Source organism: Bos taurus, chromosome 13 (assembly GCF_002263795.3).
Source record: "Bos taurus isolate L1 Dominette 01449 registration number 42190680 breed Hereford chromosome 13, ARS-UCD2.0, whole genome shotgun sequence".
NCBI lineage: Eukaryota > Metazoa > Chordata > Mammalia > Artiodactyla > Bovidae > Bos > Bos taurus.
This window is the reverse complement of record NC_037340.1, coordinates 66,692,820-66,720,514: the sequence shown is the minus strand read 5'-3', so window position 1 is coordinate 66,720,514 and position 27,695 is coordinate 66,692,820. Positions and strand designations below refer to the sequence as shown.

The following is a 27,695-nucleotide window of genomic DNA, read 5'->3' as shown; positions in this document are numbered from 1 at the left end:
CAGTTGCCATTCTATATGCCGTTCTCTCTGGCTAAGAGTTCTTCTCTTTCTTGTTCATTTTGGACATTCCTACTCACTTCAATCTTTCTAGTCCCCTCAAGGAAGATTTCCAAGTGGACTGGAAGCCTGTTTCTTCCTTCAATGCCTCCATCTGCAACCTGTACCCACCTCCTTTATAATCTTCACAGTATTATACTGTAATCATCATGTGCATGTCGCCTGGAAGCTGAGCTGCCGCCAGGGCACACATGTTCCCAGGATCTGACACCCTGTCTGATACTATCAGGTATTCAACAAATAATGGCTACAGAACTGTAGAGCGAATGAATTCGCGGAAGAGGTCAGGGGAGGATTCCTTTGGGCCACCTTACAAAGGTTTTCACAGAGTTCCTAAGTGACTCCTAGCTCTGGGCAAACACCTCAAGATGACCTCCTAAGTCACCAAGCTATATTCACATGTGATTAAGCTCATTTCAAAGCTTAATCCTGAGCTTATTACTTGTGACATGTCTTCTGTAGCCTGGAACTTTTGACAGAGATAAGACAGGCTGGGAATACATGTTTCCAGAAGTACATCTTAAACAAAGGCCATGTTTGTTTAAGGAAGGAAAAGGCAAAAGGGCTAACATTTGTTAAGCACCTACTATAAGCCACAATGAATCCGAGAGGCAGACACCTTAGTGAGCTCGCTGGGCAGGATGTCGGTCTCATGTCCCCATTGTTCTAGTGCTTTTGGAGCGTGTCTGTGTTTCTGCTGTGTGGTTTTGTCGTGAAGCAAGCCTGCTTGATTTTGTGGTTAAGCAAACCTGCTTTCTTGAGTGGATCATTACAGGGGTCTTCCATACTTCCCTCTCTACTTACAATACCCTAGTGTGATTAACTAATTAATCACCTACTTTGCCCCTTTACTCTGTCCCTATCGGTGTTATAGGGCTTCCTTGGTGGCTCAGATGGTAAAGAATCCTTCCGCAATGTTGGAGACCTGTGTTTGATCCCTGGGTTGGGAAAATCCCCTGGAGAGGGGAACAGCTACCCACTCCAGTATTCTGGCCTGGAGAATTCCATGGACTGTATAGTCAATGGGGTTGCAAAGAGTTGGACTTGACTGAGTGACTTTCGCTTTCACTTTTGGAACTGTGAGAGAATACATTTCTGATATTAGGGTTTCCCTGGTGGCTCAGATGGTAGAGTCTGCCTGCGATGTGGGAGACCCAGGGTCGATCCCTGGGTCAGGAAGATCCCCTGGAGAAGGAAATGGCAACCCACTCCAGTGGTCTTGCCAGGAAAATCCCTTGCATGGAGAAGCCTGGCAGGCTACAGTCCATGGGTCACAAAGAGTCGGACATAACTGAGCGACATCACTTTTCACTTTCATCAGTATTATAGACTCCTGCTCCTTGAAGTGTGGTCAGAGGACCACGAGCAGCAGCAGCACCTGGGAGCTGGTTGTAAATACCCAATGTCAGGCCTCACCCGCACCTACCGAAGCAGACAGTGTTTTTAAAAGATCCCAGGTCATCTGTCTGCAATATAAACACTGAGAAGCACTGTTGTAGATGCAGTATATCTGGGATCAGTGAAGTTAATTAATGTGCCTAAGGTTACTGTGATATTGTGATTTATAATAAGAATTATTATATTTGGTCTTTGTCCCAGTTTCTGGCAAAGAACTCCTAAAACCCTTGGAATTTCCTAAGTGATGAAAGTCATAATGGTGTCTCTTGTTATGTTAATATTATGTTGCTAACAGAACCAACCAAGATATTAGAGCGATTAGAGGGTTTCAACTTTCAGTCCCAACAACAGACCTGGGAGGGGAGAGGGGCTATAGATTTAATCAGTCACAAACAGCCAATGATGTAATCAATCACACTTTGGTAATAATGGCTCCATAAAACCCCAAAGGATGGGTTTGGAGAGCTTTCCAAGTGCCGAGAGAGTGGCGTACCCGGAGAAGGCATGGAAGCTATGTGCCCTCTCCCCACACTTTTCCTTCACACCTTATGTTCGGCTGTTCCTGAGTTACATCTTTTTATAATATACCAGTGTGAGTGTGTGCTAAGTCACTCAGTCATGTCTGACTCTGTGGACCCTATGGACTGTAGCCTGCCAGGCTCCTCTGTCCATGGGATTCTCCTAAGAATACTGGAGTGGGTCGCCATGCCCTCCTCTAGGGGATCTTGCTGACCCAGGGATCAGGCCTGCATGGCAGACAGGTTCTTCACCACCAGCACCACCTGGGAACCCGATTTCAGGTAAGTAAGACGTTTCACTGAGCTCTGTGAGCTGCTCCAGCAAATTGATTGAACCCAAGGAATAGGTCTTGGAAACTTCTGATTCATAACCAGTTGGTCCGAAGCACGGGTAACAACCTGGACTTTAGAGTGGTATCAGAAGGGAACGGGGTGGTCTTGTGAGACAAAGCCCTTAACCTGTGGAAATCTGTTGTCTCCAGGTCTACGGAGTCAGAACTCCAGTGAATTCTAGGACGGCCTTCTGGTGTTCCCGAACTCCTTGGTGGTATGAGGAAACCACCCCACCTCTGCCTTGGAAACTGAGCCTCAAAGCACCTAGTTTAGTTACACAACTGGTATAAGCTGGGATTTGAACTCACGCCTGCATGTTCTATAAGCTTTCCCCATACACTGCTATTAAGATCTATGCCAAGCTTACGACTTAGAAAAACACATCTAACTTACTAGAAAATATATAGAAAAAACCTTAGGATAACAAGATTCATCGTTTCAAAAATTTAGGTTGACATTATAAAAAAATTTTCACATCCCACAATGCAGAAATGCTCCCCCTCCCACCACTCACCTTCTACTTAATACAAAAAAACTTAGTAATAGAACTTTTCTGCCTTGCCCTGCCATGCCAATATTATAAATTTTCCTATTTATTTCTAGAAATAACTAAAGGTTGCTTTGATGATTAAAAGTCACTTAACTCTGGCTTTCAGATGTCTCCTTGAGAGACTTAAAGCACAGGATCACAAACATGGGCTTTGGGTTCTGCTGCTAAGTCGCTTCAGTCGTGTCTGACTCTGTGCGACCCCACAGACGGCAGCCCACCAGGCTCCCCCGTCCCTGGGAATCTCCAGGCAAGAACACTGGAGTGGGTTGCCATTTCCTTCTCCAGTGCATGAAAGTGAAAAGTGAAAGTGAAGTCGCTCAGTCATGTCTGACTCTTAGCGACCCCATGGACTGCAGCCTACCAGGGTCCTCCATCCATGGGATTTTCCAGGCAAGAGTACTGGAGTGGGGTGCCATTGCCTTCTCCGCAGACGTTCGTTTAAACTGTGCATGATTTGAGAAAGTACTTTACTTCTTGGGGGCTGTTTCCTCAGCAATAAAGCAGGCTAATGATACGCCACACGGAGCTGATGGCAGGGATAATGACATCATGGATAAACTGAACACAGCAAACACTTAATAAATGTGAGGCACCATGGCAGCCATCATTGTCCATGGTAACCTCAGACTGGCTGGTACATCATCAGGAGAATCAGCCTGCTAACGAGGCAAGCAAACATTGTTATTCCACAAGTTCGCCAGCCAGGAGGCATGCTTAACAGAGACATGATTTATTAGTAATCAATACATTTAAAGAAAGTTGTAGGCATATTTTTAGTGATTATCAAAATGATACGCTTAATTTATTTTATGGTAACCCTGCAGCAAATATGGAATAAATTAACCATCATTTTCTTTCTATTTTGGAGCCAGAGACAAGGGAGAAAAATGTTACAAGGGGGAAGAAAATGTAAGGGATGTAGAAGAGACAAGGGAGAAACACTGATTGTAATATATACCAGTACCATGGCCATATTGTACAGGGGCAAAATCTTCCAGTATACGAAGCACTTCCCCACGCCTTATCTTATCCAGTTCTCACACACTGTGAAATAGTGTAATCTCCCTCTTTAAAGGTGGGGAAACTGAGGTTCAGAGCGTAAATGACTTGCCAAAGTCACAGAGCTGTGGTATAAACACCCATCTAGACCTTGTGAACCCAGCCCAGGGCTCCTTTGTAATAGGCTATGCAGACAGAGGTGCTTAGCCTCAGAAAATTACCCCATGATGGTTCACTGCAAGGCTGTCTGTCCAGCCCCAACCCCAGGCTGACCTCCCCAGCTCAACACAGAGATCCTTTAATAAACCCACATCTTAAAGAGAAAAGATCTGCTTCTCTATAACCTGATACCTGAGAATAATTTGTGTTTGGGGATCCTTTGTTTGGCTACCAGAAAAGAATATTCAACATCTTTTCAACCTCCTTCTTATGCTAATTACAGCTCATCAGCATCTGGACACCCACAAGCAAAAGCAATCTGACTATAAAAGAAGCCAAAGACATTTTCTTACCATAAAGAAAACAAACAAGTAAGGCTGCAACATGATTAAATACACAGAGCCATTTCCCCAGCAACCTGCAAGCTGCTGTGTATAAAAATCACATCCAATATCACAAGAATCCAGGAAGGTGGACACTAACAAACATTTCACACGTGTATTCTTTATGAGCAGTGAAATGTATACGGGTCTATTTTCAGTTTATCTCCTTCTACACTATATCCGCTGTTAGATGCCAACATGTATAACACCTTAAAATACTCATATGTTTAAAAAAACATTTGAAAGGCATCTTCACTTCTCTTAGAACCAAGTGAACTGAGATGCATTAGCCTTTAGTCCGCCCCTCCTTTCCGTGCCATACTGAAGTCCCAGCACATTCACAACTTGGAAGAGCCAGCCTCACCATCCAAGCCCAGCTCACCCCTTCCAAAACGCTATCACCTCTATAGCCTAATCATTTCACCTGAAATCTATCCTGCCTTCTAAAAATATACAGTCCAGTTTCCTAATTGTATTAAAAGACACCCCTGTCAAGTATGCCCAAGACACACTGAGTAAAAACAGGTTACAAAATAGCATATACACCATGCTTCCAATTATACAAAATTATATTCACATATATTCAAGCCCCATCCCTAATGCAGAAGTTTGAATGGAGAGTGTCCACGATACTTCTAGTGATTAACTCTGGGTGGTGAAATTGGGAGCAGATTTTTACTTTCCCTCCTTTCTTTTCCACAATGCTTGACCTTTCTACACTAGGTTAATTATTCATACTCAGAAAAAGTATTAAGATATATCTAACAAGCCTTCCCCTAAGATCCACCATGTCAAGGATCTTCTCTTGGCCCAAAGAGAAAGTCAAAATATGCTCACCAAGGCTTATGCTCTGAACATTTTAGCCAGTGAGTCTCAGCACTAACTGAGCAACAGGCTCTGGAGCTTCTAAAAATTACAGAGGTTTGGAGTTTTGATCCTTAGAATTCCTGGCGGTGGGGCCCAGGCATGTGTATTCTGTTAAAGCTCTTCAAGCCTTACTCACCATCGGTGAGGGTTGAAAACTACACATTCATGTCTCTTTCTCCAGGAGTCAACAGAGGGAGAAAACAGGCCAGAGTGCTGAGTGAAGGGTTCAAGGGCAGACAACTGCAAAGGAAGCAGATTGCAATGTGTAGGAACAGAAACTGAAGGCTGAAGCGGTGCTGAGCTTCAGGCCTGAGAGGCCTGAAGAGAAGAGACTATCAGGGGACAAATACCCCCGAAAACTGGAAGCCAAGAAGAGGTGAACAAAGTGTGGCAGGACGAAATGTTTGGAATTGACAGAGTTTATGCAGTACTGGATGCAGGACTACTGATGACTGAGAAGAAATCAAATAGGCAAAGATACCACAGAGCAGTTTAAATCAGGTCCACTACTACTGGGTAAGTTCTGATTTATGATTAAAAGAAGAATTAGAAGAGCACTGCATAGGATTCAATTTTCAGAAACCATGGAAAAATCTTAGCTTAAAATCCTAGTAAGGCCATGTACTAGCTGTGTCTTTGGAAAATGACAACTTCCTTATGCCTCAGTGTTCTCACTTGTAAAATGTAGGTAATAATACATGGCTCACAGGGCTCTTGTGAGATTAGGTAAAACGATATAATGAATTGTTTTTACCTGATAGGCTTTTGCCTATCAGAGCACTCAACAAAAAAAGCCCCCAAATAGTAAGATTAAGAAGCATATCATGGTAAAGATGTGAAGAGCAAACTCATTGGAAGAGACCCTCTCTGATGCTGGGAAAGATTGAAGGCAAAAGAAGAGGGCAGCAGAGGATGAAATGGTTAGAGAGCATCACCTTTCAATGGACACGCTGTTGTTGTTCAGTCACTCAGTCGTGTCTGATGTTTTGTGACCCCATGGACTGCAGCACTCCAGGCTTCCCTGTCCTTCACTACGTCCCGGAGTTTGCTCAAACTCATGTCCATGGAGTCAGTGATGCCACCCAACCATCTCATCCTCTGTTGCCCGCTTCTCCTCCTACCCTCAGTCTTTCCCAGTATTGGGGTCTTTTCCAATGAGTTGGCTCTTTGCATCAGGTGGCCAAAGTACTGGAACTTTAACTTCAGCATCAGTCCTTCCACTGAATATTCAGGGTTGATTTCCTTTAGGATTGACTGATTTGATCTCCTTGCTGTCCAAGGGACTCTCAAGAGTCTTCTCCAGCACCACAGCTCGAAAGCATCAATTCTTTGGTGCTCAGCCTTCTTTATGGTCCAAATTTCACATCTGTACATGACTACTGTAAAAATTATAGCTATGACTATACAGACCTTTGGTGGCAAAGTGATGTCTCCGCTTTTTAATACGCTATCTAGGTTTGTTATATCTTTTCTTCCAATGGATGTGAATTTGAGCAATCTCCGGGAGAAAGTGGAGGACAGAGCAGCCTGGCGTGCTACAGTCCATGGGGTTGCAGACAGTCATACACGACTTAGCAACTGAACAACACAGAAAAGATTATGTGTTGAATTTTAATAAACCAGGTTATTACAAGCCAGGTTTAACAAACCACTTAATTACTGTCTAGCTCCTAAGTTATTCCTCATTTTGGCACCACCCAACGCTAAAGAAATAACCTATAAAGGTTTGGCTGTTTCTTGACTGCTGTTTCCACATTCCTGGTATTGGTTTTACTTCTATAAAGGAGATATGCTGCATACTAAACTATTTCTATAAAATTTAATCAAGATAATAAATGAAAACTAACAGAGTCATATTGACAAAATAATAAATGTACCAGTGGAAAATTCTATATCTAAAATAAGAATTCAGCTAATGCTGCCACTGAAGAACTAAGTTTCTCCCTGGCAAAATGAAAACGCAGAAGAAAAATAGTGATAAATGTTTCTCCTTCATTCTTTCCACCCAGGCCCTCAATATCAAAATTGAGTTTATGCTAAATTAGCTGAAATAGTCAAAATAATTAAAATTAGTACTATACCTATGACATATAAAAATTTGGAGGAGGCTTTTTTTTTATCATAATATAAGAACAGCAATAACTATCAATATTAATGAATGCTTACCATGTGCCAAGTACTGTCTTAAGCACTGTACATGTATTAACTCAGTCAGTCCTCACAACAGCTCTGCAGAGTCCTCCAAGGTCTGGCTTCTGTTTAACTAGTCTAATCTTCTGCTCCATGCTCTTCTTACCAAGGGCTGGTGCCAGACTGGTCTCAGAGGGTACTCGTGGCAAGCTTAACAAAGTACAGATCCACCAATATAATGTAGACTGTTGGAATCAGAAACTCTGAAACATGTCCCAGAAGGCTACATTTTAAACAAGTTTCCATATGATTCTGAGGGGCGGTGAGGTTTAAGGCTCACTATAGCCTGTGCCTCCCATCTTTTATTTTATATATGGTGCTTTTTTTCATTTAACATTCCTTCACCTGGCTAACTCAGATCTAAGGTTTGGCTCAAGAGCCACACTGCTAAGGTAGAGCTGTTTCTAACCTTCATCTGTTCTTCCACTGCCTAGGAGCCCCTGATCTGTGCTCTCTTCTATCATTTTCCCTTGTACTATAAACACATGTTTCCATGTCTCCCTAACTGGACTGTGAGCTTATTCACCTTCCATCTACAGCACCAAGCCTGGCGCAAAGAAGAGCTAGTGGCTTGTTTGATAAAAGAATGAAGCCTCACTCATCTACCTACAGGGCTCTTATCCACAGAGCATCAGATGGAAATAGAAAGGTCTGGTACTTCATTCAAGGTGTGATAAATTTTGACAGGAGCAGCACAACCAGGATTATACCTAAGGGCCCTGATTGCCAGGCCATCACGATAAACTGGACTTCTCATCTCTTGGTAGCTCTTGTTATAACCCAGCCTCCCCACATATGGAGTCCTGGTCCACAACTGGGCTTCAAACCCACAAAAGTCAAGGAGACTGCACTCGACATGTAAATATAAATGTGAAATCAGAGAGGTAAGGATGACTATTTTTGAAAGGAAGCGGAGACACAGTAACTATTTGACCATTTAGTAAATGTCTACTTGCTAGAGACTATATAGGACGTTCATGATCATTATTTTTCCCACAGCAATTTGAGGAAGGTTTTTATCTGGCTTGTTGACTGAAGAGGAATGGAAGATCTAGAAAGAATAACTTCCCTAAGGCCACCAGCTAGTTTGGGGGCAGAGCTGGGATGTGAAGCCAGGTTGTCTCACAAAGACAGTCCTCCTTTTCCCTTCGCTCTGTTGCCTCTGGGTACCAACCAGAAGACCACTGGAGCCACCCTGGTGTTAGAAGAAGCTTTAGAAGCAGACTGGGCTCAAATCCTGCTTTGCCACTCACTTGTTGAAAGGTATTTGGTAATTAACAAACTCCCTGAGACTCATCTATAAAAAGATGATAGAAATGCCTAATTCATAAAGTATATACACCTATAACACCCTTGGTATATCAGTACAAGGGCTTCCTAGGTGGCTCAGAGGTAAAGAATCTACCCGCCAATGCAGGAGACCTGGGTTCAATCCCTGGGTCGGGAAGATCAGATGCCCAATAAAATGAGAGCTGGCCATGACCTTCTTCCCACAAAAGGGCAGGAGCAGTTTCCAGGATACTAAATACATCCACTGCTTTACTGTCTTCCTCAGTGGCAAGCTACTACACTGTGCTCTACTTGAGAAAGGCCTGTGGGTTGTTACTCCTTCATATGACTGGAACCAGTTAGCAAACCAGCTGTGCAACAATCAGAATCATTCCCTGAAGCCTGATGAGGAAGCCTTAAGAGGAACCCCTTAAGTCCAAACACATTGCTTATTTCAGCATCCTTATGTTTTGTCATCTGAGGTCAGCAATGAGACAAGTAGCTGGAGGGAGAGAAAAGAAATGGATCGAGGAACTATTCAGTTAGAAGGTTTTCGGATGGCAAAAAAAAAACAACAGCCAGACATTTCCATCCTTGTTTAACATAAAAGTGCCTGTTAGTAGATGGCTTAATGCTACTCTTAAAATTAAATACCATTTACTCTTCACTTGCTCATTGTTCTGATCACTATAATCAACTCTGGGATTTTCAAGCTTAAGGAACACACAAAAAAGTGTGTGTGGGGGGAATCTTTGAATTCTCTGTTTACATGATATGGAGCAGTGGGGGTCTGGGGCTCCCCAGTCATACCCTCTGTGGGGGAGGTCTTGTCTCATCAAGACTGGGATGTTTACATCTATTCCTTAAATGGCAGACTCAGGGGGAAAAGGATTTCAGCTGGAGGGTACTTTTAATTAAAACTACCAAGAGGGGAGTTTTCTGGTGGTCCAGTGGCTAAGACTCTAAGCTCCCAATGCAGGAGGCCTGGGTTTGATCCCTGGTCAGGGAACTAGATCTCACATGCCGCAACTAAAGATGTCGTGTGCCACCATTAAGACCTGGCGTGGTCAAAATAAACAAAACAAAAAAAACTACCAACAGTGTAGAAAGAAGAGGAACACAAAGAGGAAACCTACCCGCATCCCAGCCACTAGTATTAGTGAAGCAGGCACAGTGTTAAGCAGTTGATCAGTATTATTTCACTTAATCCTCGCATAGCAACCTCATAAAAAGATAGATTTCAATATTATCCCAATTTTACAGTTGAGGAAATACAGACTCAGGGAGGTCAAGGAACATTCCCAAAGTCATAAAGCTAGTAAAATGACAGGACCAAGACACCAACGCAAGTCTTGTTGTGTACATGTGGGGAATATTAAGAATTAAGCGTGGTGTGTTGCTTTCTGCCTTGGGTGGTGGAGTAGAAGTGGTGCCATTTACCAGTATAGGAAAAGCAGAAGAGACTTGGAAGGAATGAGTATGGTTTTGAATGAGCTGAGTTTGAGTACCTGGGGCAGCTGTCTTCTGGTTAACTAGCTGTGTTGATTACAGCCTGGGAAAGAGACAAGGCTGAAGACTTGGAAATCAGTGGCAAACAGATAGAGGTTAAAGCTGCAGGTAGTAGATGAGATCAAGGAGAGTGTGAGGAACTAAAAAAAAAAAGAAAAAGAACTGGGGACAACACCGCCAATGCATGTGAGGGACAGGCTGAAGCAAAGGATCTGGAGATGGAAGCTTGGGAAACCCTATTATCCTGTCACATAATAGGCCTGTTAAATTTTGGACATAGTATGAGGCCCTATAAAATTAAAAGTCAGCCCTAAACAATGCCATGTCATTACCACAGCTCACCATGGACACGATACAAATTTTTTTTGCCTGTGTTGGCTAAGCTCCCTTCTTTTCTGACTGCAGGAAAGCTTTTGCTATTTCCCTCTTCTAACCCTGGTAGGTGGTGGGAGCTCTGGTCTGCAGGTCCTCACTGTCAGGACCCTGTAAGTACCAGGCAACTGCATACCTCCTGACTTGAGGAGTCCCCCAGAATCACTTACAGTTCTTTGCAGATGACAGAAAAGTATTCTTTAAAGCAGTGACCTGTGCTCAACTGCTGTCAGTGTTGATGAGCTAAAAGGTGCACATACACCTACCATGCACACCGCACACCTACACACTGCTTGGTAGCTCCCCCCTGAAAGCCGCTAATAGCCTCCAGGGGACCATGTTAAAACAGCGCAATTAACTAGAACTGCTATCAACTCAATAACTCACCTACCTAATGAAGCAATACATGGAAAACTGGACCTATTTTAATAAGAATTTTTAAAAGAGACAAGAAGTAAAGGTCAAATGCCATTTCTGGATCCCAGCTCTGTTCTTCTTCCCTCATATTCTGAAGCAGTTAATTCCAAGGAGACAATACATGCTGTGCTATTCTCTATAAAACCAAGGCGGCAGCCAATCATGCTGTTGTACCCAAGGGCAAATTTTTTCTTTCCAACCCGTCCCCCAAGCTAAGTGCCTCCCCTGATCTATTTCAGAAGGTTTTATTATGTGAACCTGAATGTGTTTCAATTACAATAATTCTTTTCCCTCTTCATCCCAACTCACAAAAGAAGAACTACATTCCCAGCAATTCTAGGTTATAAGAGTGGTCTCTGCTTCTTCCCTTCTCTCTCTAGAGTCAGCTTAATCTAGAGACTGTCCTCTCTCAACCCCTTCTGTTGGCTTGGGGAACATAAAACATGGTTGTTTTTATGCCACTCCTCTATTTAGCATATCATGACTCCTGACAGTCCCGTCAAGAATGAGTCTGCCTATTCTCTAGAAGCTATCACGTGGCAATTAGACTGCAGGCCAATAAAACCCACACTCTCCCAACCTGGGGTGTGGGCAAGTCTCTTTACCTGGCTTCCCAGTGACCTCCTAGAAGAATGAGTATGTGTGACTAGGGCCAGGTTGGGCAGAACCGGAGACAGATTTAGTGGAGAACCTACACTTCCTGAAGCGCCCACCATATTCTAGAGTCCATGCTACACTTGTATTTGTCACTTCACCTGACCCTCACAACCACCCTCAGTGGTAGACCTAGCATTTTACATATGGGGCAAGAATTCACTGGAAAAGACCCTGATGCTGGGAAAGACTGAAGGCAAAAGGAGAAGAGGGCAGCAGAGGATGAGATGATTAGACAGCATCACTGACTCAATGGACTTGAATGTGAGCAAACTCAGGGAAATAGTGAAGGACAGAGAAACCCAGAGTGCTGCAGTCCATGGGGTTGCACAGAGTCAAACACAACTTAACAACAAGGCTCGGAGAGTTTAAAAATTAACCCCGTGGATAAGCAGTGGATCCTTCTGTACCACACCAGGCTATATTGCTATCGTATGAGTTTGGGAAAGTTTTGAGAAGTGACAGGGGCTGAGACTGGACCAGGATGAACTTAATCCTGAATTTTACAAGAAAGGGAAGCTTACAGGGCAGCCGTTCAGAGGTTCTGGACAGGCAAGCTGACTCCCAGCCCACAGTGCTTTATTAGGAGTTGCTAGATTACCAAAAGGAGTTTGTCATAGGGTGGCCTCACCTCTAGGGAAGTTCTATCCATGACAGGGCTCTGAAAGGCACAGCTCTAAAGTAGAGGAGAGAAGTTCTGCCATAATTTCTAAGCACACACTGCTGCTGCTGCTGCTGCTGCTAAGTCGCTTCAGTCGTGTTTGACTCTGTGCGACCCCATAGATGGCAGCCCACCAGGCTCCTCTGTCCCTGGGATTCTCCAGGCAAGAACACTGGAATGGGTTGCCTTTTCCTTCTCCAATGCATGAAAGTGAAAAGTGAAAGTGAAGTCGCTCAGTCGTGTCCGACTCCTAGCGATGCCATGGACTGTAGCCCACCAGGCTCCTCCGTCCATGGGATCTTCCAGGCAAGAGTACTGGAGTGGGGTGCCATTTCCTTCTCCATCTAAGCACGAGACAAAGAAAAACTTAAGGCTAGGAACCCTCTTGGTTTTGCTTCCAAACAAGCTGGGAGAAAAACCACTCGCCCCAGGGGCATGATCAACAACCATCAACTGTACTGACTCAACCCTGCAAGGTTCTGGAGAGCCCCAAATCCATGTTTGTCTTTAATGAGCAGTCTTTTAGGGAAGCAATTATCCATTCACACGGTCCATGAACATACACTGTGCATCCACCACATGCCAAAAACAGGGCTAGGCCCTGGGATCCAGAATTGACAACGTTATTAGTTCCATAATCTTCAGGGCTATGAAGTCAAAGTCCAGGGTTCAACAGTTCACTTCAGAAGAGGTTCTATTCTAGCCCCGGGGCTCATGTTATGTTTCCCTGAGCAAGTGACATCAAAACTGAGGACTTGAAGGATGACTAAAAGGCAGTCAAGTGCACAGGTCAGAGAAAATTGTTAAGACGGAGGCAAGAGGATGGTCGAAACCTGGGGCTGGGCATGTTCGCAAACACTCCTGATGCTGGAGGCTGCTGTGCTCCAGCTTACCACACACACCTGGTCCACTTGCTTCAGAAGGGTGAGCATGTGCACAGGGACCCAGAAGACAGGACAGAGAAACCTTGCACAAGGTGCCCATGCTCCGCCCTGCCTGCCTTCTCACCCTACTGCTCACGACCAGGAGCAGAGGCAGCTAGGCGGGGTGGGAGAAGGGCCGGGGCTGTGTTTCCTCCTCGGGGTTCACTGCTCTTTGGGTGCCGGTGTATTCAGGATGCAGAGCTCATCCTCCCCAGCCCATTATAGTCCAAACATGCCTTCCAGGAGCTGTCTTCCCAAGCCATTGCCCTCACTAACACAATGTTATCAAATTCCTAATGCGGGTACTCTAAAGCAAATGTACTGTTACCAGCACGCCACCGGGCACATTTTTCAGAAGGAAAACAGCTGCTCACTGAATCTGTCACTTGTCTTCTCAGCGTCACGCACACAAGGCAAGAGCCCGCGAAGGGCTTGTTTTCCTTCATTTTCTTCACGCATGCTCACGGTGCAGGAAGCACCAAGCCTCTCTGTACAACCCAGCAGGTCAGCCACACACAGTCCTTGAGGAGTTTCCTGGATTACAGGACAGAGCCTTGACAACCAGGGCCTGTGCCTCAGGACCTAAGGTACCGATATCAGAGCTTCTATTTCACTACTCTAGTTTCCGCATCTTACAGAACAGGAAGGGAAAATGCAGTCCAGAGAAGTTAAGTAAAGTGTCTAAAGTCACACAGCTACTTAGCTGTAGAATCACAGCTTGGTTCCTTCCTCAGTGGATCTCATCTAAAGAACAAGGATACCACCATCTATTTCATGGGTTGTGAGGTCCAAATGGGGCTTCCCAGGTAGAGCTAGTGGTGAAGAACCCGCCTGCCAATGCAGGAGATGTAAGAGACATGGGTTTGATCCCTGGATTAGGAAGATCCCCTGGAGGAGGGGATGACAACTCACTCCAGTATTTCTTGCCTGGAGAATCCCATGGACAGAGAAGCCTGCTAGGCTATAGTCCATAGGGTCACAAAGAGCCAGACACAAATCAAGTGACTGAGCACGCACTCGTAAGGCCCAAATAAGGTAGCACATAATGCAGCCGTGCTAGGAATGTGGCAGGATTTCAATGAATGGTGACAGTCTCCTAAATTTTATTTCCAAGATCTTCAAGACCATCCATTCTCTCTCCCATGCATAAATTTCCATTGAGGAAAGAAAAAAGACCAGCAATGGGGTTAACATGCTCACAGCTGGTGTTTCAACAGCTGGGGTTTCAGTCAGTACCTGGTTTGAGGTGACCTGAACTTTCTATGTGTTGTCAGACCTCCAGCCTGTAGTTCTTCCCTGCCAGACTTTTTGCTGGGTCTGGAGAGGGGATTCCGTCAAAGAAGGTATCCCTGGTGGTAACCACTGAAAACATGACACACCACCTTCCTTTTAGCCATTTCAAGTTGGTAGAGACTAAGTCAAGTCAAGATGAAAAGAGACAGACAGGAACTCTCAAACTTTTATCTAGGAGGGTATGGAATAAAAAAGATTTTGCAGACATCTATGCTATTCTACTAATCACTGATAAAAAAGAAAAATCAAATCATGGGACAGATGTTAACTTCTGATAAGATGACTAAATTAGCCAGTCAGCCAGCCCAGGTCCTCCTCTTTTGCACACACCACCACCTCATCGCCCCTGTAGCCCTTTCTCCATACTTTAAAATAACCACCCAACCATGTAAATTTCCTCTGCAAGTGTTTGTTAGCCTCCAGCAGAACCGTCAGCGCTCATAAATCCGGGGCCCTCCAGATTGCGCTGCCGTCATTTATTGGGAGAGGGAAGCAGCAGGCCTCTAGACAATAGCAGGGCAGGACTGGTCTAGCAGCAACTACTCTGCTTCCAGCACCGCGATTCATGGCACTTTGCTGGGAGTGCGCACCATCAGGGAGGAGAAACATAAAAAGGGGCACCTGGGCTGTAAATAGTTTATTTCGGCAATTCCTGATGTTGGCTGAATCATACTTTAATACAGAAATACATGAAAGCGCTACTCCGGAGGTGACATGTGTTGCTACCTCATTACTCTTTTCAAAAGGGTCTTCCATCAGAGAGACACCTCGCTACAAATTATAGTGAAGAAAACAAAACCCTCACGCACTGGCTTATTAACAGGCCAGCAGGGAATGGAACCACCAGAAGCAGCGTGACAAAGGCCATCTGTGACCAGGGGTCACTGGGTTGCTTTTCCAGGCATAGAAAATACGCAGATAAAAAAGAAAAAGGTAGCACACTTCCACCTGAGAGTCGACTCCTCAGCTGCACAGCACTTCGCCAAAGCAGCTCTCATCTCCCCCATTTCTCCTAACACCTTTAAGTGAGGCTGACTTCTCCGGCGAACCCTACCTTCATGCTCCTTCTCAGTGGTTCCCACTTTCTTGATCTTCCTGGGAGACTTCATAAAAAGGGGAAAGATGGTCCGTAAGCCAAGAATGTCAACAAACTTGTGGCAGTTGTCTGTGCCCTCGGGCCCGATCATGGCGTGGTCCAGCACTTTCAGGGCACTGCTCCGGGAGATCTTCTTTTCTCTGGGAACAAAAGAGGCTTTACATAAGCATTTCAGGAGCATGGTCTAGTCTTAAAAAAGAAAAAGTGTATTTTCTACAAAATTCATTACAATGGAAAAAAGAAAAATAAAAGCAAAAACAATTTAAAGGTCCACCAGTCAAAATATTATTACATTATAGTATATCTACATGCAATATTACACACTTATTAACAATCAGGAGAGTAGGTGTTAGAATCAACAAGTTCTTAAGATCAGAATGGTAAGCATGAAAACTAATATTCAAAATTCCATATGAAGCATTACCTCATGTAAAAATATGTAAAAAATATGCATTAGAAGACACTGGAAAGAAACAGATCAAAATACTAACAGGTCATTTCAAGGTGGTAGGATTATGGATCACCTATTCTTCCTTTTTCTTTCTCTTTAACAGCTTTATCAAGATATAGTTGACACACCATACAATTCACCCATTTAAAATGTACAATTCAATGGATCTTAGAATATTCAGAAATGTGCTACCATCACCTTAGGCAATTATAGAACACTGTCATCGTTGCCAAATCCAACGTCATGAAGATGTAAACCTATGTTTTCTTCTAAGAGTGTACTAGTTTTAGTTCTTACATTTAGATCTTTATTTTTGAACTAATCTGTGTATGTGGTATTAGTTAAGGATCCAACTGCATCCATTTGCACGTGGGTATCCAGTTGTGACATCTGAACTGAGTCTGAAGTATGATTACTTGCCATGCAGAGAAGAGAAAGCCATGATATTGGTGGCGGTAAGCAGCATATGCAAAGGTACAGGAGGTCTGTAAGAGCGTGTCACTTGGAGGGATTGGAAGTAGCTTTGAATGATGGGGGGTGGGGGAGACGACTGAGGGGAAGTGGGCAGGAACAGGTCACGACAGGCCCTGGCTGTGCTGCCCAAGGGACCTGGGCTCCATGCCACTGATGCTGAAGAAGCCGTGATATGTTTAAGAAAAGGAGGGCGCTACATAAATAGATTTTTGAAAGCTTAATCTGGCAGTAGTGTGATGAAGGGCCTGGAGGGACAGAGCTTGGGGTCAGGAGGCACCTTTAAGAGACTATGACAAGAGTACAAGTGAAAACAAGAGCTCTAATTATGGCAGGGCATCAAAAAGGCCTATTTGTGAGACATGGAATCTTAAATATCAGGAGTAGGGTAAATAAGATTTCTAAATTCAGCAGGGAGGGGTTTTTCTGCATCAAAATAAAATTCTGAAAGGAAACTAGACAAACAATATATTTGTTTTCACTGAAGCTGGACTTCAGCATCCCACTCTACAAACTTAAATTTACAAAGGTTATGACTAGGGCATGTAACCATGTGAGGAGAAATTAGGAAACTGAAATACAACATCCTTACTGTTTAGCCACTCAGAAAAAGTCCTCTCGAAATGAATGACGGTCATGTAACAGGGCACCTTCCAGTTACCATTCCGCATACATTCAAACCATTTCACATATAACAGAATTGTTTGAAATGCTAAAGGTAAAGGATGCTGCTTTAGCCAAGTCTCTCTTTTTTCCCTGCCTAAGCAAATTCAACAAACAAAAGATTTTAAAAGTAAAATCCTTTTCCAGATAGGCAGTGTAAGACGCCTTTAAAGGGGGCAGTAATTGCATATTGATCACCATTTAGGCAAGCTGCATGGAGGTGAACTTTGGAATATTCACTGGGCTTAAGTTCAGGCTTTTAGCAATCAATAGCTGTTTGGCCTGACTTTCTTGGGTTGGCTTTATTTGAAATATTTATTCTACTTGAGGACAAGTAGTTTATCTTAGTCTTGGCTGGGTTCATCAGGTTGTCGGTCATGCCAGGCCCAATGTGGATGCTGGCTGCTAGAAAATGGGAGCTGGTGAGAAAGGACTGAGTCATCTACTCTTCTACCAAGGTGAACCTTCTGAGGAGGCAGAAAGGGGAAGACAGGGAAGTTTCCACTTAGGCTTAATTAGACAGAAACTCTTTCTTTTTTTTTAAGACAGAAACACTTTCGTAATAAACATGCATTTTGAGTATGTTCTTTCATCAAATATTTATGAAGCACCTAACAAGTGCCAGATATTAAGCTGAGATGTAAAGAGAGGCACAGCTCATGCTTCTGAGGAGTGCGGTTCACAAGGGAGAAAGATGTGCAGACCATGGTATACTGAGAAGAAGAGCCATGTGCTACAGTGGAGGTGTGTGCAGAGGAGAAAGTGAATGCAGGGAGGAGGGCGAGGAGTCAGGGAGGCCTCACAACGGGGATGATGCCTGAACCAAGGTGCACTGGATGGCTTTCTCAGATCGGCAAAAAAGATAAGGGTATTTAGAGCAGAAGGAAACAGCCAAGGCATGAATAAGCATGCTACATTCAGGAGAGTGGTGCATGGTCCTGTGAGAACATTAAGAGCCAGAGAGGCAGCAGGAAAAAAATGAAGCCAGTTGATTCTGTGTATTAGAAAGACCATACTTGCCACAGTGGGTTGGACTGTATCAAGGGAGGGGAAAAGGAAGAAGTAGAAGAAAGAGTGGAAATACATGGAAGGCAGAGACACTGGTAAAAAAAGGCGAAGTAACAAGAGACTATGGGTGAAAAGAGGTGAGTTCAGATTGATCCTGGGTGTTGGTGAGACACCAGCTTAGACTTACCGCTCTGCAGTCCAGGAATGAGATTAAAAATAGAGGGAAATGGACTTCCCTGGTGGTACAGTGGATGGCAGACTGCCTGCCAATGCACGGGACATGGGTTTGATCCCTGGTCTGGGAGGATTCCACATGTTGCAGAGCAACTGGGCCCAGGAGCCACAACCACTGAGCCCTGCATGCTGCACTGCTGAAGCCAGAGCCCCCAGAGCCTGTGCTTCACAGGAGAAGCCACCACAGTGAGAAGCCTGTGCACCACAGCTAGAGAATAGTCCTGGCTCTCAGCAACTATGAAAGCCCATGTGCAGCAACGAAGACCAAGCGCAACCAAACACAAATTAATAAATAAATAAAGTTATTTTTTAAAAATGGAGGGAAATGCACGTGCTCAGTCACTTCCAACTCTTTTGTGACCCCATGTGTAAGAATGATTAAATCTATGGCTAGTAATTGAATCAATGATGTGAAGATTACCCTAAGAGGGTGAACAAAATATGCAGAAAAGAGGGATTAAACCCTGAAGGAAACTTATTCGAAAGACAAGTAAAAGAGTTAAAGTCCACTCCCTTCTCAACCAGAAGACTGTGAGGAATCAAGAAAAAAAAGTGATAGGCAGTGACAGTCTTCTTTAAAAGACACTGTGAACCATAAACTTATTTCTGCAAAAAAACGTGGATAATGACATATGAGATCATTTTTGTTTGCTTTAAAATGTACATGATTACGTTCATTTCCCTTTAGCTCCCCAAATATATCACTTTCCGGGATCCAGGATTCCTATGAATTAGACATAAGATCAACATGACTAAGTTCACAGGTGCTCTCAAAGTACAGTGCCGAAGAACACTAGTGCTGTGGCAGACGCTAAGAGATATTCCACCTCTAAAATAGAACAGTGGCAGTCTTCTATATCGCTAGATTCATTTTTTTCAATTTCTACTCCCATTCATTTTTTATAAACTACTAGTACCAACCATTTCTTGACTGCCTGTGCCAGAAAATGAAACAAATATGTAGAAAACAAAGGTAAGATTTTTGTTTCTAGCACTATAGTAGACATAAAAAAACACAGTAAAAATAAAAAACAGAAAGACATGTGGGAGACTTCTCCAGCAGTCCAGTGATTGACTCCATGCTTCCCCTGCACAGCAATGAAGACCCAGCACAGCCAAAAATAAACAAATAAAATTACATATATATATATATATATATATATATATATATATAAGGATTCTACCCTTCCAACACAAGGGATGAGGGTTTGATCCTTGCTCGGGGAACTAAGATCCCCCCCCATGCTATGAAGTATGGCCAAAAGAAAAAAAAAAGGGAGGAAATTCCCAAATATTTTAAAACTAAATAATACACTTCTAAATATATCATGAGTCAAAGATGAAGTATGGAACAGTCTTATGGACTCTGTGGGAGAGGGAGAGGGTGGGAAGATTTGGGAGAATGGCATTGAAACATGTAAAATATCATGTATGAAACGAGATGCCAGTCCAGGTTCAATGCACGATACTGGATGCTTGAGGCTAGTGCACTGGGACGACCCAGAGGGATGGTATGGGGAGGGAGGACGGAGGAGGGTTCAGGATGGGGAGCACATGTATACCTGTGATGGATTCATTTTGATATTTGGCAAAACTAATACAATTATGTAAAGTTTAAAAATAAAATAAAATTAAAAATAATAATAATAAAACTCAACATTCAGAAAACGAAGAAAAAAAAAGAGAGAATTGGAAGGTGTTTTGAACTGAAAATACAACATATTAAAATGTGTGTAACATGGTTTAAAGCAGCAATTAGAGGGAAATTTATACCATTAAATATATATTAGAAAATTCAAGAAAGATGTCAGGTCAGCGATCTCGAATTCCCTTCTTGAGGAATCAGAAGAATAGCATATTAAACCCCAAGCAATCAGAAGAAAAGAAATAAAGAAGATCAGAGTAGAAATCACTGAAACAGAAAACAAACAAAAAACCAGTAGAAATCAATGACAACAAAAACTGATTCTTTGAAAAGATGACACAAATGACTAACATTAGAAATAGCAGAAGGCATATCTCCCTGCAGATTATATAGGAGTTAAAAGGATAATAAGGGGATATTCAAGAACAACTTTATGCCAAAAAATTGTACCACTTAGATAAAATGAAGTCCTTAAAAGACACAAACTACCCAAGTTTACTTAAAGAGAAAAAAAGAAAAAGAAAAAAGATCACTGGAACAAGTGAAAAAATTTTACTTTATCAAAATTTAAAACTTCTCTGGGAATTCCCTGGAAGTCCAGTGGTTAGGACTTGGGGATTTCACTGTGGTGACCTGGGTTCAATTCCTGGTTGGGGAACTAAAATCCTGTAAGATGTGTGGTGCGGTGACTGCCACCCCCCCCCAATCCCCAATTAAAACATTTTTTTAAATATAAATTTATTTATTTTAATTGGAGGCTAATTACTTTACAATATTGTATTGGTTTTGCCACACATCAACATGAATCCGCCACAGGTATACATATGTTCCTTATCCTGAACCCCCCTCACACCTCCCTCCCTGTACCATCCCTCTGGGTCATCCCAGTGCACCAGGCCCAAGTATCCTGTATCATGCATTGAACCTGGACTGGCGATTTGTTTCATATATGATATTATACATGTTTCAATGCCCAATTAAAACTTTTCAAAAGACTATGCTATGAAAATGAAAAGGTAACCTATGGACTGGAAGAAAATATCTGTAAAACAAATATCTGACATGAGTGTATCTATGACACAGAAAGAAATGTTAATAATAAGACAACCACTCTTACCCCTGCTCAAAATGGGCAAAAGATTTGATCATACACTACCAAAGAAGATATGTAGATGGCAAATAAGCACATGAAAAGACACTCAATATCACTAGCCATGAGGGAAATTCAAATTAAAACCACAAGACACCTATATACACGCACTAGAATGGCTAAAATACAAAACACTATATACACCTATCATATGATCCAGATATGATAGGATCAACCATTATACTGATCCTAGATATGATTCAACTCATAGATATCTATCCAAAAGAAATGAAAAATGTTGTTCAAAGATTTTATTCATGAATATTAACAGTAGCTTTGTTCTTAAAAGCAAAAAAGTGAAAATCTAAATGTCCATCAACAAATGAATGAACAAACTGATGTATTCTTAAATGGAATACTATCCAGCAAAGAAAAAGGGACAATTGTTACATGTGGCAGAATCTCAAAATAATTATAGTGAGTTAAACAGTTAAACTGAAAGAAAAAAAAAAAAACTCAAGATTAAAAAAAAAAATTGATGGTTCCTAAAATGGATGTATGAATGAATGTACCCTTCTCTTTCCTTTTTTTTTTTTTCCCTTTTGGCCTATACAGTTAATAATCAGCACGGGTTCACTGTATTTCTGCTACACAACCCCAAGCTACAATTGTATACATCCCTTGGGATCACGGTGGTCTCTTCTTTTTCTAAGTGGAACAGGGTTTTACAACAGAAGTAATAAGCTTCATGTCAACGTTTTCAAGGAAACTGACAATGTAATTCTTCTGTCTCCCACTGGCTTTGTTGTTTCTCAGAGAACACTGAACCATTTGATAAAAGGACATACTGTTAAAAAGTGCTCTGTGGAGGCAAGAAGCGAACGCTTCGGAGCACAGTCTGTAATTAAACCCGGTATATTGAAATCTTAAATTTGCAGCAACAGCTTACCAAAGACAGACTTCTGTAACCAAGCACAAAGAAATGGCAAACCAGTCTCCATCCAGGGGCAATGAGGCCGTCTTTACAGCTCCACCCTCATTTTCTGCTAAATTCTAAGATGGCCATGGCCCCATAGGTATAATTTAGTCTTATTTCTGTGAATTGGACCCTATAAATCTCATCACCTTGTTAAACTGCATGATAAACTGTAACTCTCCCAAATTTTATTTTTCTCTCAACTATTTCTGACTACCAAAATACCACTTGGTTTATGTTCCTATCTTAACTCTCTGGCTGCCAGCCAAGGATCACCCAAATATCCTCTTTGTACCCTAGTTCTTCCCAGGTGGCTCAGATGTAAAGAATCTGGCTGCCGATGTGGGAGATGAGAGTTTGATCCCAGGCTCAGGAAGATCCCCTGGAAAAGGGAAATGGCAACCCACTCTAGTATTCTTCCCTGGAAAATCTCATGGTCAGAGGAGCCTGGCGGGCTACAGTCCAGAGGGTCACAAAAGAGTCAGACACGACTTAGTGACTAGACAACAACCACCACCCTAACTCTTGACTACCAAGCCAAAAGAATAAGGGAAGATAGCCGAAATTCAGGGCCTCTGGTTTTCTCTTCCTTTCAGAAGAGTTCTCCACCACCCAAGGGGCTCTGTGGGTCCCACCCTCACCTCATATTCTCTCTTTCCTTATCAAAAAACAACGGCCAAATGAGAAATCCTTTTTTTTTGAGTTCTTATACTCTAGGATGGCTACCTGCTGTTTCTTTCACAGCATGAGTTCCAGTTTTAAATATCACCTCAGCAATCCTTTTTCTTCTTTTTCAAAATGTCTTCATCTATTCTTTGGCAGAGAGAGAAAAAAACAAACAAAAAATAGCCTTTTTTCCCTTATTGATTCTGTCAAGCACTGTGAAATCCAGGCACTCTCAACACAGGAATGAAAAAGTCATCTGACAACTAAACTAACAGTGGGATGGAGGGGAAAGAAGAGGGCAAAGGCCTGTGAGGGAAGGGCTAAGAGGTCCCAGACCTCCAAACAGGGCTCAGAAACAAAAGCTAAAACTCAGCTACAAATCTACACGAAGGGCTTCTTTGAACCTTGAGTAGAAAGGTTGTAAGAAATAAATACCTAAACCATAACCCTAAAATATCTAGGAGGAGGATGGAAGAAGAGAGCTGAGAGGGTCAAGTGTTCCAAGGGGGGATAAACTGAAGTGTAGACACTTGCATTGGCTTTGCTCTGGAGCCCAGCACGGCACAAGCCAAACCGGGCAGTGAGCCCAGGACTACAGCTGATGCCTGGCTTTCCTGGAGTCTTGAAGATCAGGTTCACCACCACCCTATTTTATATTCCTCACACACCAAAAAATTTCACACGGGCAAACAGGACTAAATGTCTCTTGACGGGAGACTACATTCTCAGCTACATGGCTTTTAATAAATCATTCCTCATTCTTTGGGTCTATCTACAGGATCTGCCGGCAATTCTATGACCCAATGATTCTAAAAAGCAAAAATATTTCTCAAGACGTTCCTTATTCATTTAGAAAATATTTACTGAGCGCCTAATAGGTATTATTGCTAGATTCTGGGGATACAGAGAGGAAAACCTGGTTCCTGCTCTCAAGAGTCTTATAGTACAGCCAGGGACAAAGAGGTGCTTGCCACACAGGATGGTAAGTGCTCCCACAGCGGGGGATGCCCGAACCTAATCTCTGAAATCAAGAGGGGGTGTGTGGGTGTAAGGACAGGGCAAGGGGAAGTGATATAGGGACAGAGGCTTCTTAAAAGAACTTTAGCCTAAGTATCAAGGGTGAGGTACCCAGAGAAAATAAAGAAATGTGTTAAGGAATCTAAATAGTTTGGTTTAGAGAACAGAAAGTACATGTGTGGGAAAAGGAGAATGAGCGGAGATGGCCACAGGAGAATTAGGCAGAGGACAGATCCTGAAGGGACTTGGTACCACTCCAAATGTTCATAAACAAATAAATCAAGCTTCATTTTTCAAAAAGTAAATTACACTAACAGAAAAGAAATGGAATAAATTGCTTAGTTTCCCGCAGAAGGAAAATGAAAGAACTAAAAGACAAAGCAAAATAAAATCTTCAAGAAAACCATTGGAACAAAATAGAGAGAAGGAAAGGGCCAAACACAATAGTCACTGTAATAGAAACAAGTACATTAAATTCATCTGCTTAAAAACAAACTCTCACATTGGACTAAAAATCCAAAAAAACAGCTACATGCTCTTAATAGGAGTCACATATAATATAAAATGACATAAAAAGTTAAAATAAAAGAGTTAGCATTTATTTCCTGAATAAACAATGTAGAATATAACGAGCAAAAGAGTCAAGAATAAAAGGAAAAAAAAAAGCCAGTTATATTAAGATATCAATATTACTCTCTAAGTTTGACAGATTAGTTTTTTTATTTTTATTTATTTTTTTTATTTTTTTTATTACCCATTTTGTATGTGTGTGTGTGTGTGTATTCTTTTTTTTTTTTCCTAATTTTATTTTATTTTTAAACTTTACATAATTGTATTAGTTTTGCCAAATATCAAAATGAATCCGCCACAGGTATATATGTGTTCCCCATCCTGAACCCTCCTCCCTCCTCCCTCCCCATACCATCCCTCTGGGTCGTCCCAGTGTACTAGCCCCAAGCATCCAGTATCGTGCATCGAACCTGGACTGGCAACTTGTTTCTTACATGATATTTTACATGTTTCAATGCCATTCTCCCAAATCTTCCCACCCTCTCCCTCTCCCACAGAGTCCATAAGACTGTTCTATACATCAGTGTCTCTTTTGCTGTCTCGTACACAGGGTTATTGTTACCATCTTTCTAAATTCCATATATATGCGTTAGTATACTGTATTTATGTTTTTCCTTCTGGCTTACTTCACTCTGTATAATAGGCTCCAGTTTCATCCACCTCATTAGAACTGATTCAAATGTATTCTTTTTAATGGCTGAGTAATACTCCATTGTGTATATGTACCACAGCTTTCTTATCCATTCATCTGCTGATGGACATCTAGGTTGCTTCCATGTCTTGGCTATTATAAACAGTGCTGCGATGAACATTGGGGTACACGTGTCTCTTTCCCTTCTGGTTTCCTCAGTGTGTATGCCCAGCAGTGGGATTGCTGGATCATAAGGCAGTTCTATTTCCAGTTTTTTAAGGAATCACCACACTGTTCTCCATAGTGGCTGTACTAGTTTGCATTCCCACCAACAGTGTAAGAGGGTTCCCTTTTCTCCACACCCTCTCCAGCATTTATTATTTGTAGACTTTTGGATCGCAGCCATTCTGACTGGTGTGAAATGGTACCTCATAGTGGTTTTGATTTGCATTTCTCTGATAATGAGTGATGTTGAGCATCTTTTCATGTGTTTGTTAGCCATCTGTATGTCTTCTTTGGAGAAATGTCTATTTAGTTCTTTGGCCCATTTTTTGATTGGGTCGTTTATTTTTCTGGAGTTGAGCTGTAAGAGTTGCTTGTATATTTTTGAGATTAGTTGTTTTAAATGAATATGGAAGAGTTAAAATATATTTTAAAAATTGATTTAGGAGTTATGTACAGCACTTTATACTCTAGGAACACAAACTCTAAGTGTCCACGGAATATACACAAAAACTAGCCATCTACAAGGCCACAAATAAAGTTTGAAATTAGAAAAGCAGATACTATTCAGCCTATATTTTCTATTAAGGTAGTAAGAAAACAAGACTTAACCACTTGAAACTGTGTGATGAGGCTAAGCTATTTTAAGAGGAAAATTTTAACCTTAAAGTTTGTTTGTTTGTTGTTGCTGTTCTCCCCTTTGTCTGTGCCACAAGGCTTGTGGGATCTTAATTCCCTGACCAGGGACTGAACCCAGGCCCTTGGCAGTGAGAGCACAGAGTCCTAACCACTGGCCCGCCAGGGAATTCCTGAATGTTTTTATTTTCAAATAAAAGGATTATTTTTAAAAGCATTAACCATTCAACTCAGGTATTTAGAAAAGGGCAACACAATAAATGGAAATAAAGAAGAAAATAGGAATTAAAGACAAACAAATTTGTGAGAAGGCAAAAAGTATACAAACCAACAAAATGCCAAACCAAAAGCAAAGACAATCTCAATCACTTTTAACAAAGTTGACTGAGTAAGAAAGCAGGGAAATTTAAATAGATAACATTAGCAGTTATAAAGAAGACATAATGAGCAGAAAATGAAAAAGAAGAAATGGAAGATATAGAACAGAATTACACAAATACAAGGACAACTTCTATCAATAAACTTGGAAGTCTATGAAACTGAAAATTTCTAGGAAAATACAAAATATCAAGTTGTCTTTAAAAATCAGAACACCGATGAAAGAATAAAAGACCTAAATAAATGGAGAAATATACCATGTGCATGGATTGGGAGTCTCACTGTGGTAAAGATGTGCATCCTCCCCAGAAGAATCTAGAATCATTAGAATGCCAATTAAAACCCTAGCAGTTTTTCTAGAAAGTTATATACGAAGAAACTATAGAACTAGAATAGTTAAAAGTCTTTAAAAAGACATTAAGACAATTCACATCACATAATTTCAAGACTCAACCGTACAGTCAGAACAGGGTTGTGTTGGCAAAAAGACAGACACATAGATCAATGAGGCAGAATAGAAAGCACAAAAAGTAGACCCACACATGTAAGATAATTAATTTCTGACAAACGTGTAAAGGTGATTAACTGGAAAGGGCACAATCTTTGCAATAAATGGTGCCAGAATTGGATATATGGGTTTGGGTGAACTCCGGGAGTTGGTGATGGACAGGGAGGCCTGGCGTGCTGCGGTTCATGGGGTTGCAAAGAGTCTGACACGACTGAGTGACTGAACTGAACTGCTGCAAAAATAATAAATAAAACCAAGAACCTCAATTCATACCTAATACCAAATATGAAAATTAATTTAAAATCGATCACAGATCTATAAATGTAAAACATAAAACTGAAAATTCTAAAAAAAAGATGAAAGAAACACTTTGAGACCCTGCTTAGGGAAACACAGTCTATATGTCATACCAAAAGCACAATTATATATATATATATATATATATATATATATATATATATATATTTTAAAATTAGACTTTATCAGTAAAACTTTTGCTCTTTAAAAAGACACTGCTAAAAAATGAAAAGGCAAGCCACAGACTAGGAAAAACATGTTTCCAAAACATGTCTCTGACAAAAACTTCTTTCTAGAATAAAGAACACTTAAAACTCAATAACACAACCCAAATAAAATTTAGACAATAAGTCTGAACAAAGGGTTGACTAAACAAAAGATGTGAGAACCGTCAACATGAAAAGATGTTTAACAGCCTTGTGCACGCCTATGTGCTAAATTGCTGCAGTCGTGCACGACTCTTTGCGACCCTGTGGACTGTAGCTCACCAGGCTCCTCTGTCCATGGGATTCTCCAGGCAAGAATACTGGAGTGGGTTGCCATTTCCTCCTCCAGGGGACCTTCAGCAATACGTGAAGATCCAC

General features: G+C 41.9%; 1 protein-coding gene across 1 annotated transcript in view; it reads right to left on the bottom strand.

Moving 5' to 3' along the window:
* The window catches only part of CTNNBL1 (catenin beta like 1), a 166,823-nt gene that overhangs the window by 50,578 nt on the left and 88,550 nt on the right, over nt 1-27,695 (bottom strand). Inside the window, 1 exon segment of the mRNA NM_174637.4 lies at nt 15,607-15,788. Within this exon segment, the coding sequence (NP_777062.2) occupies nt 15,607-15,788 (182 nt within the window).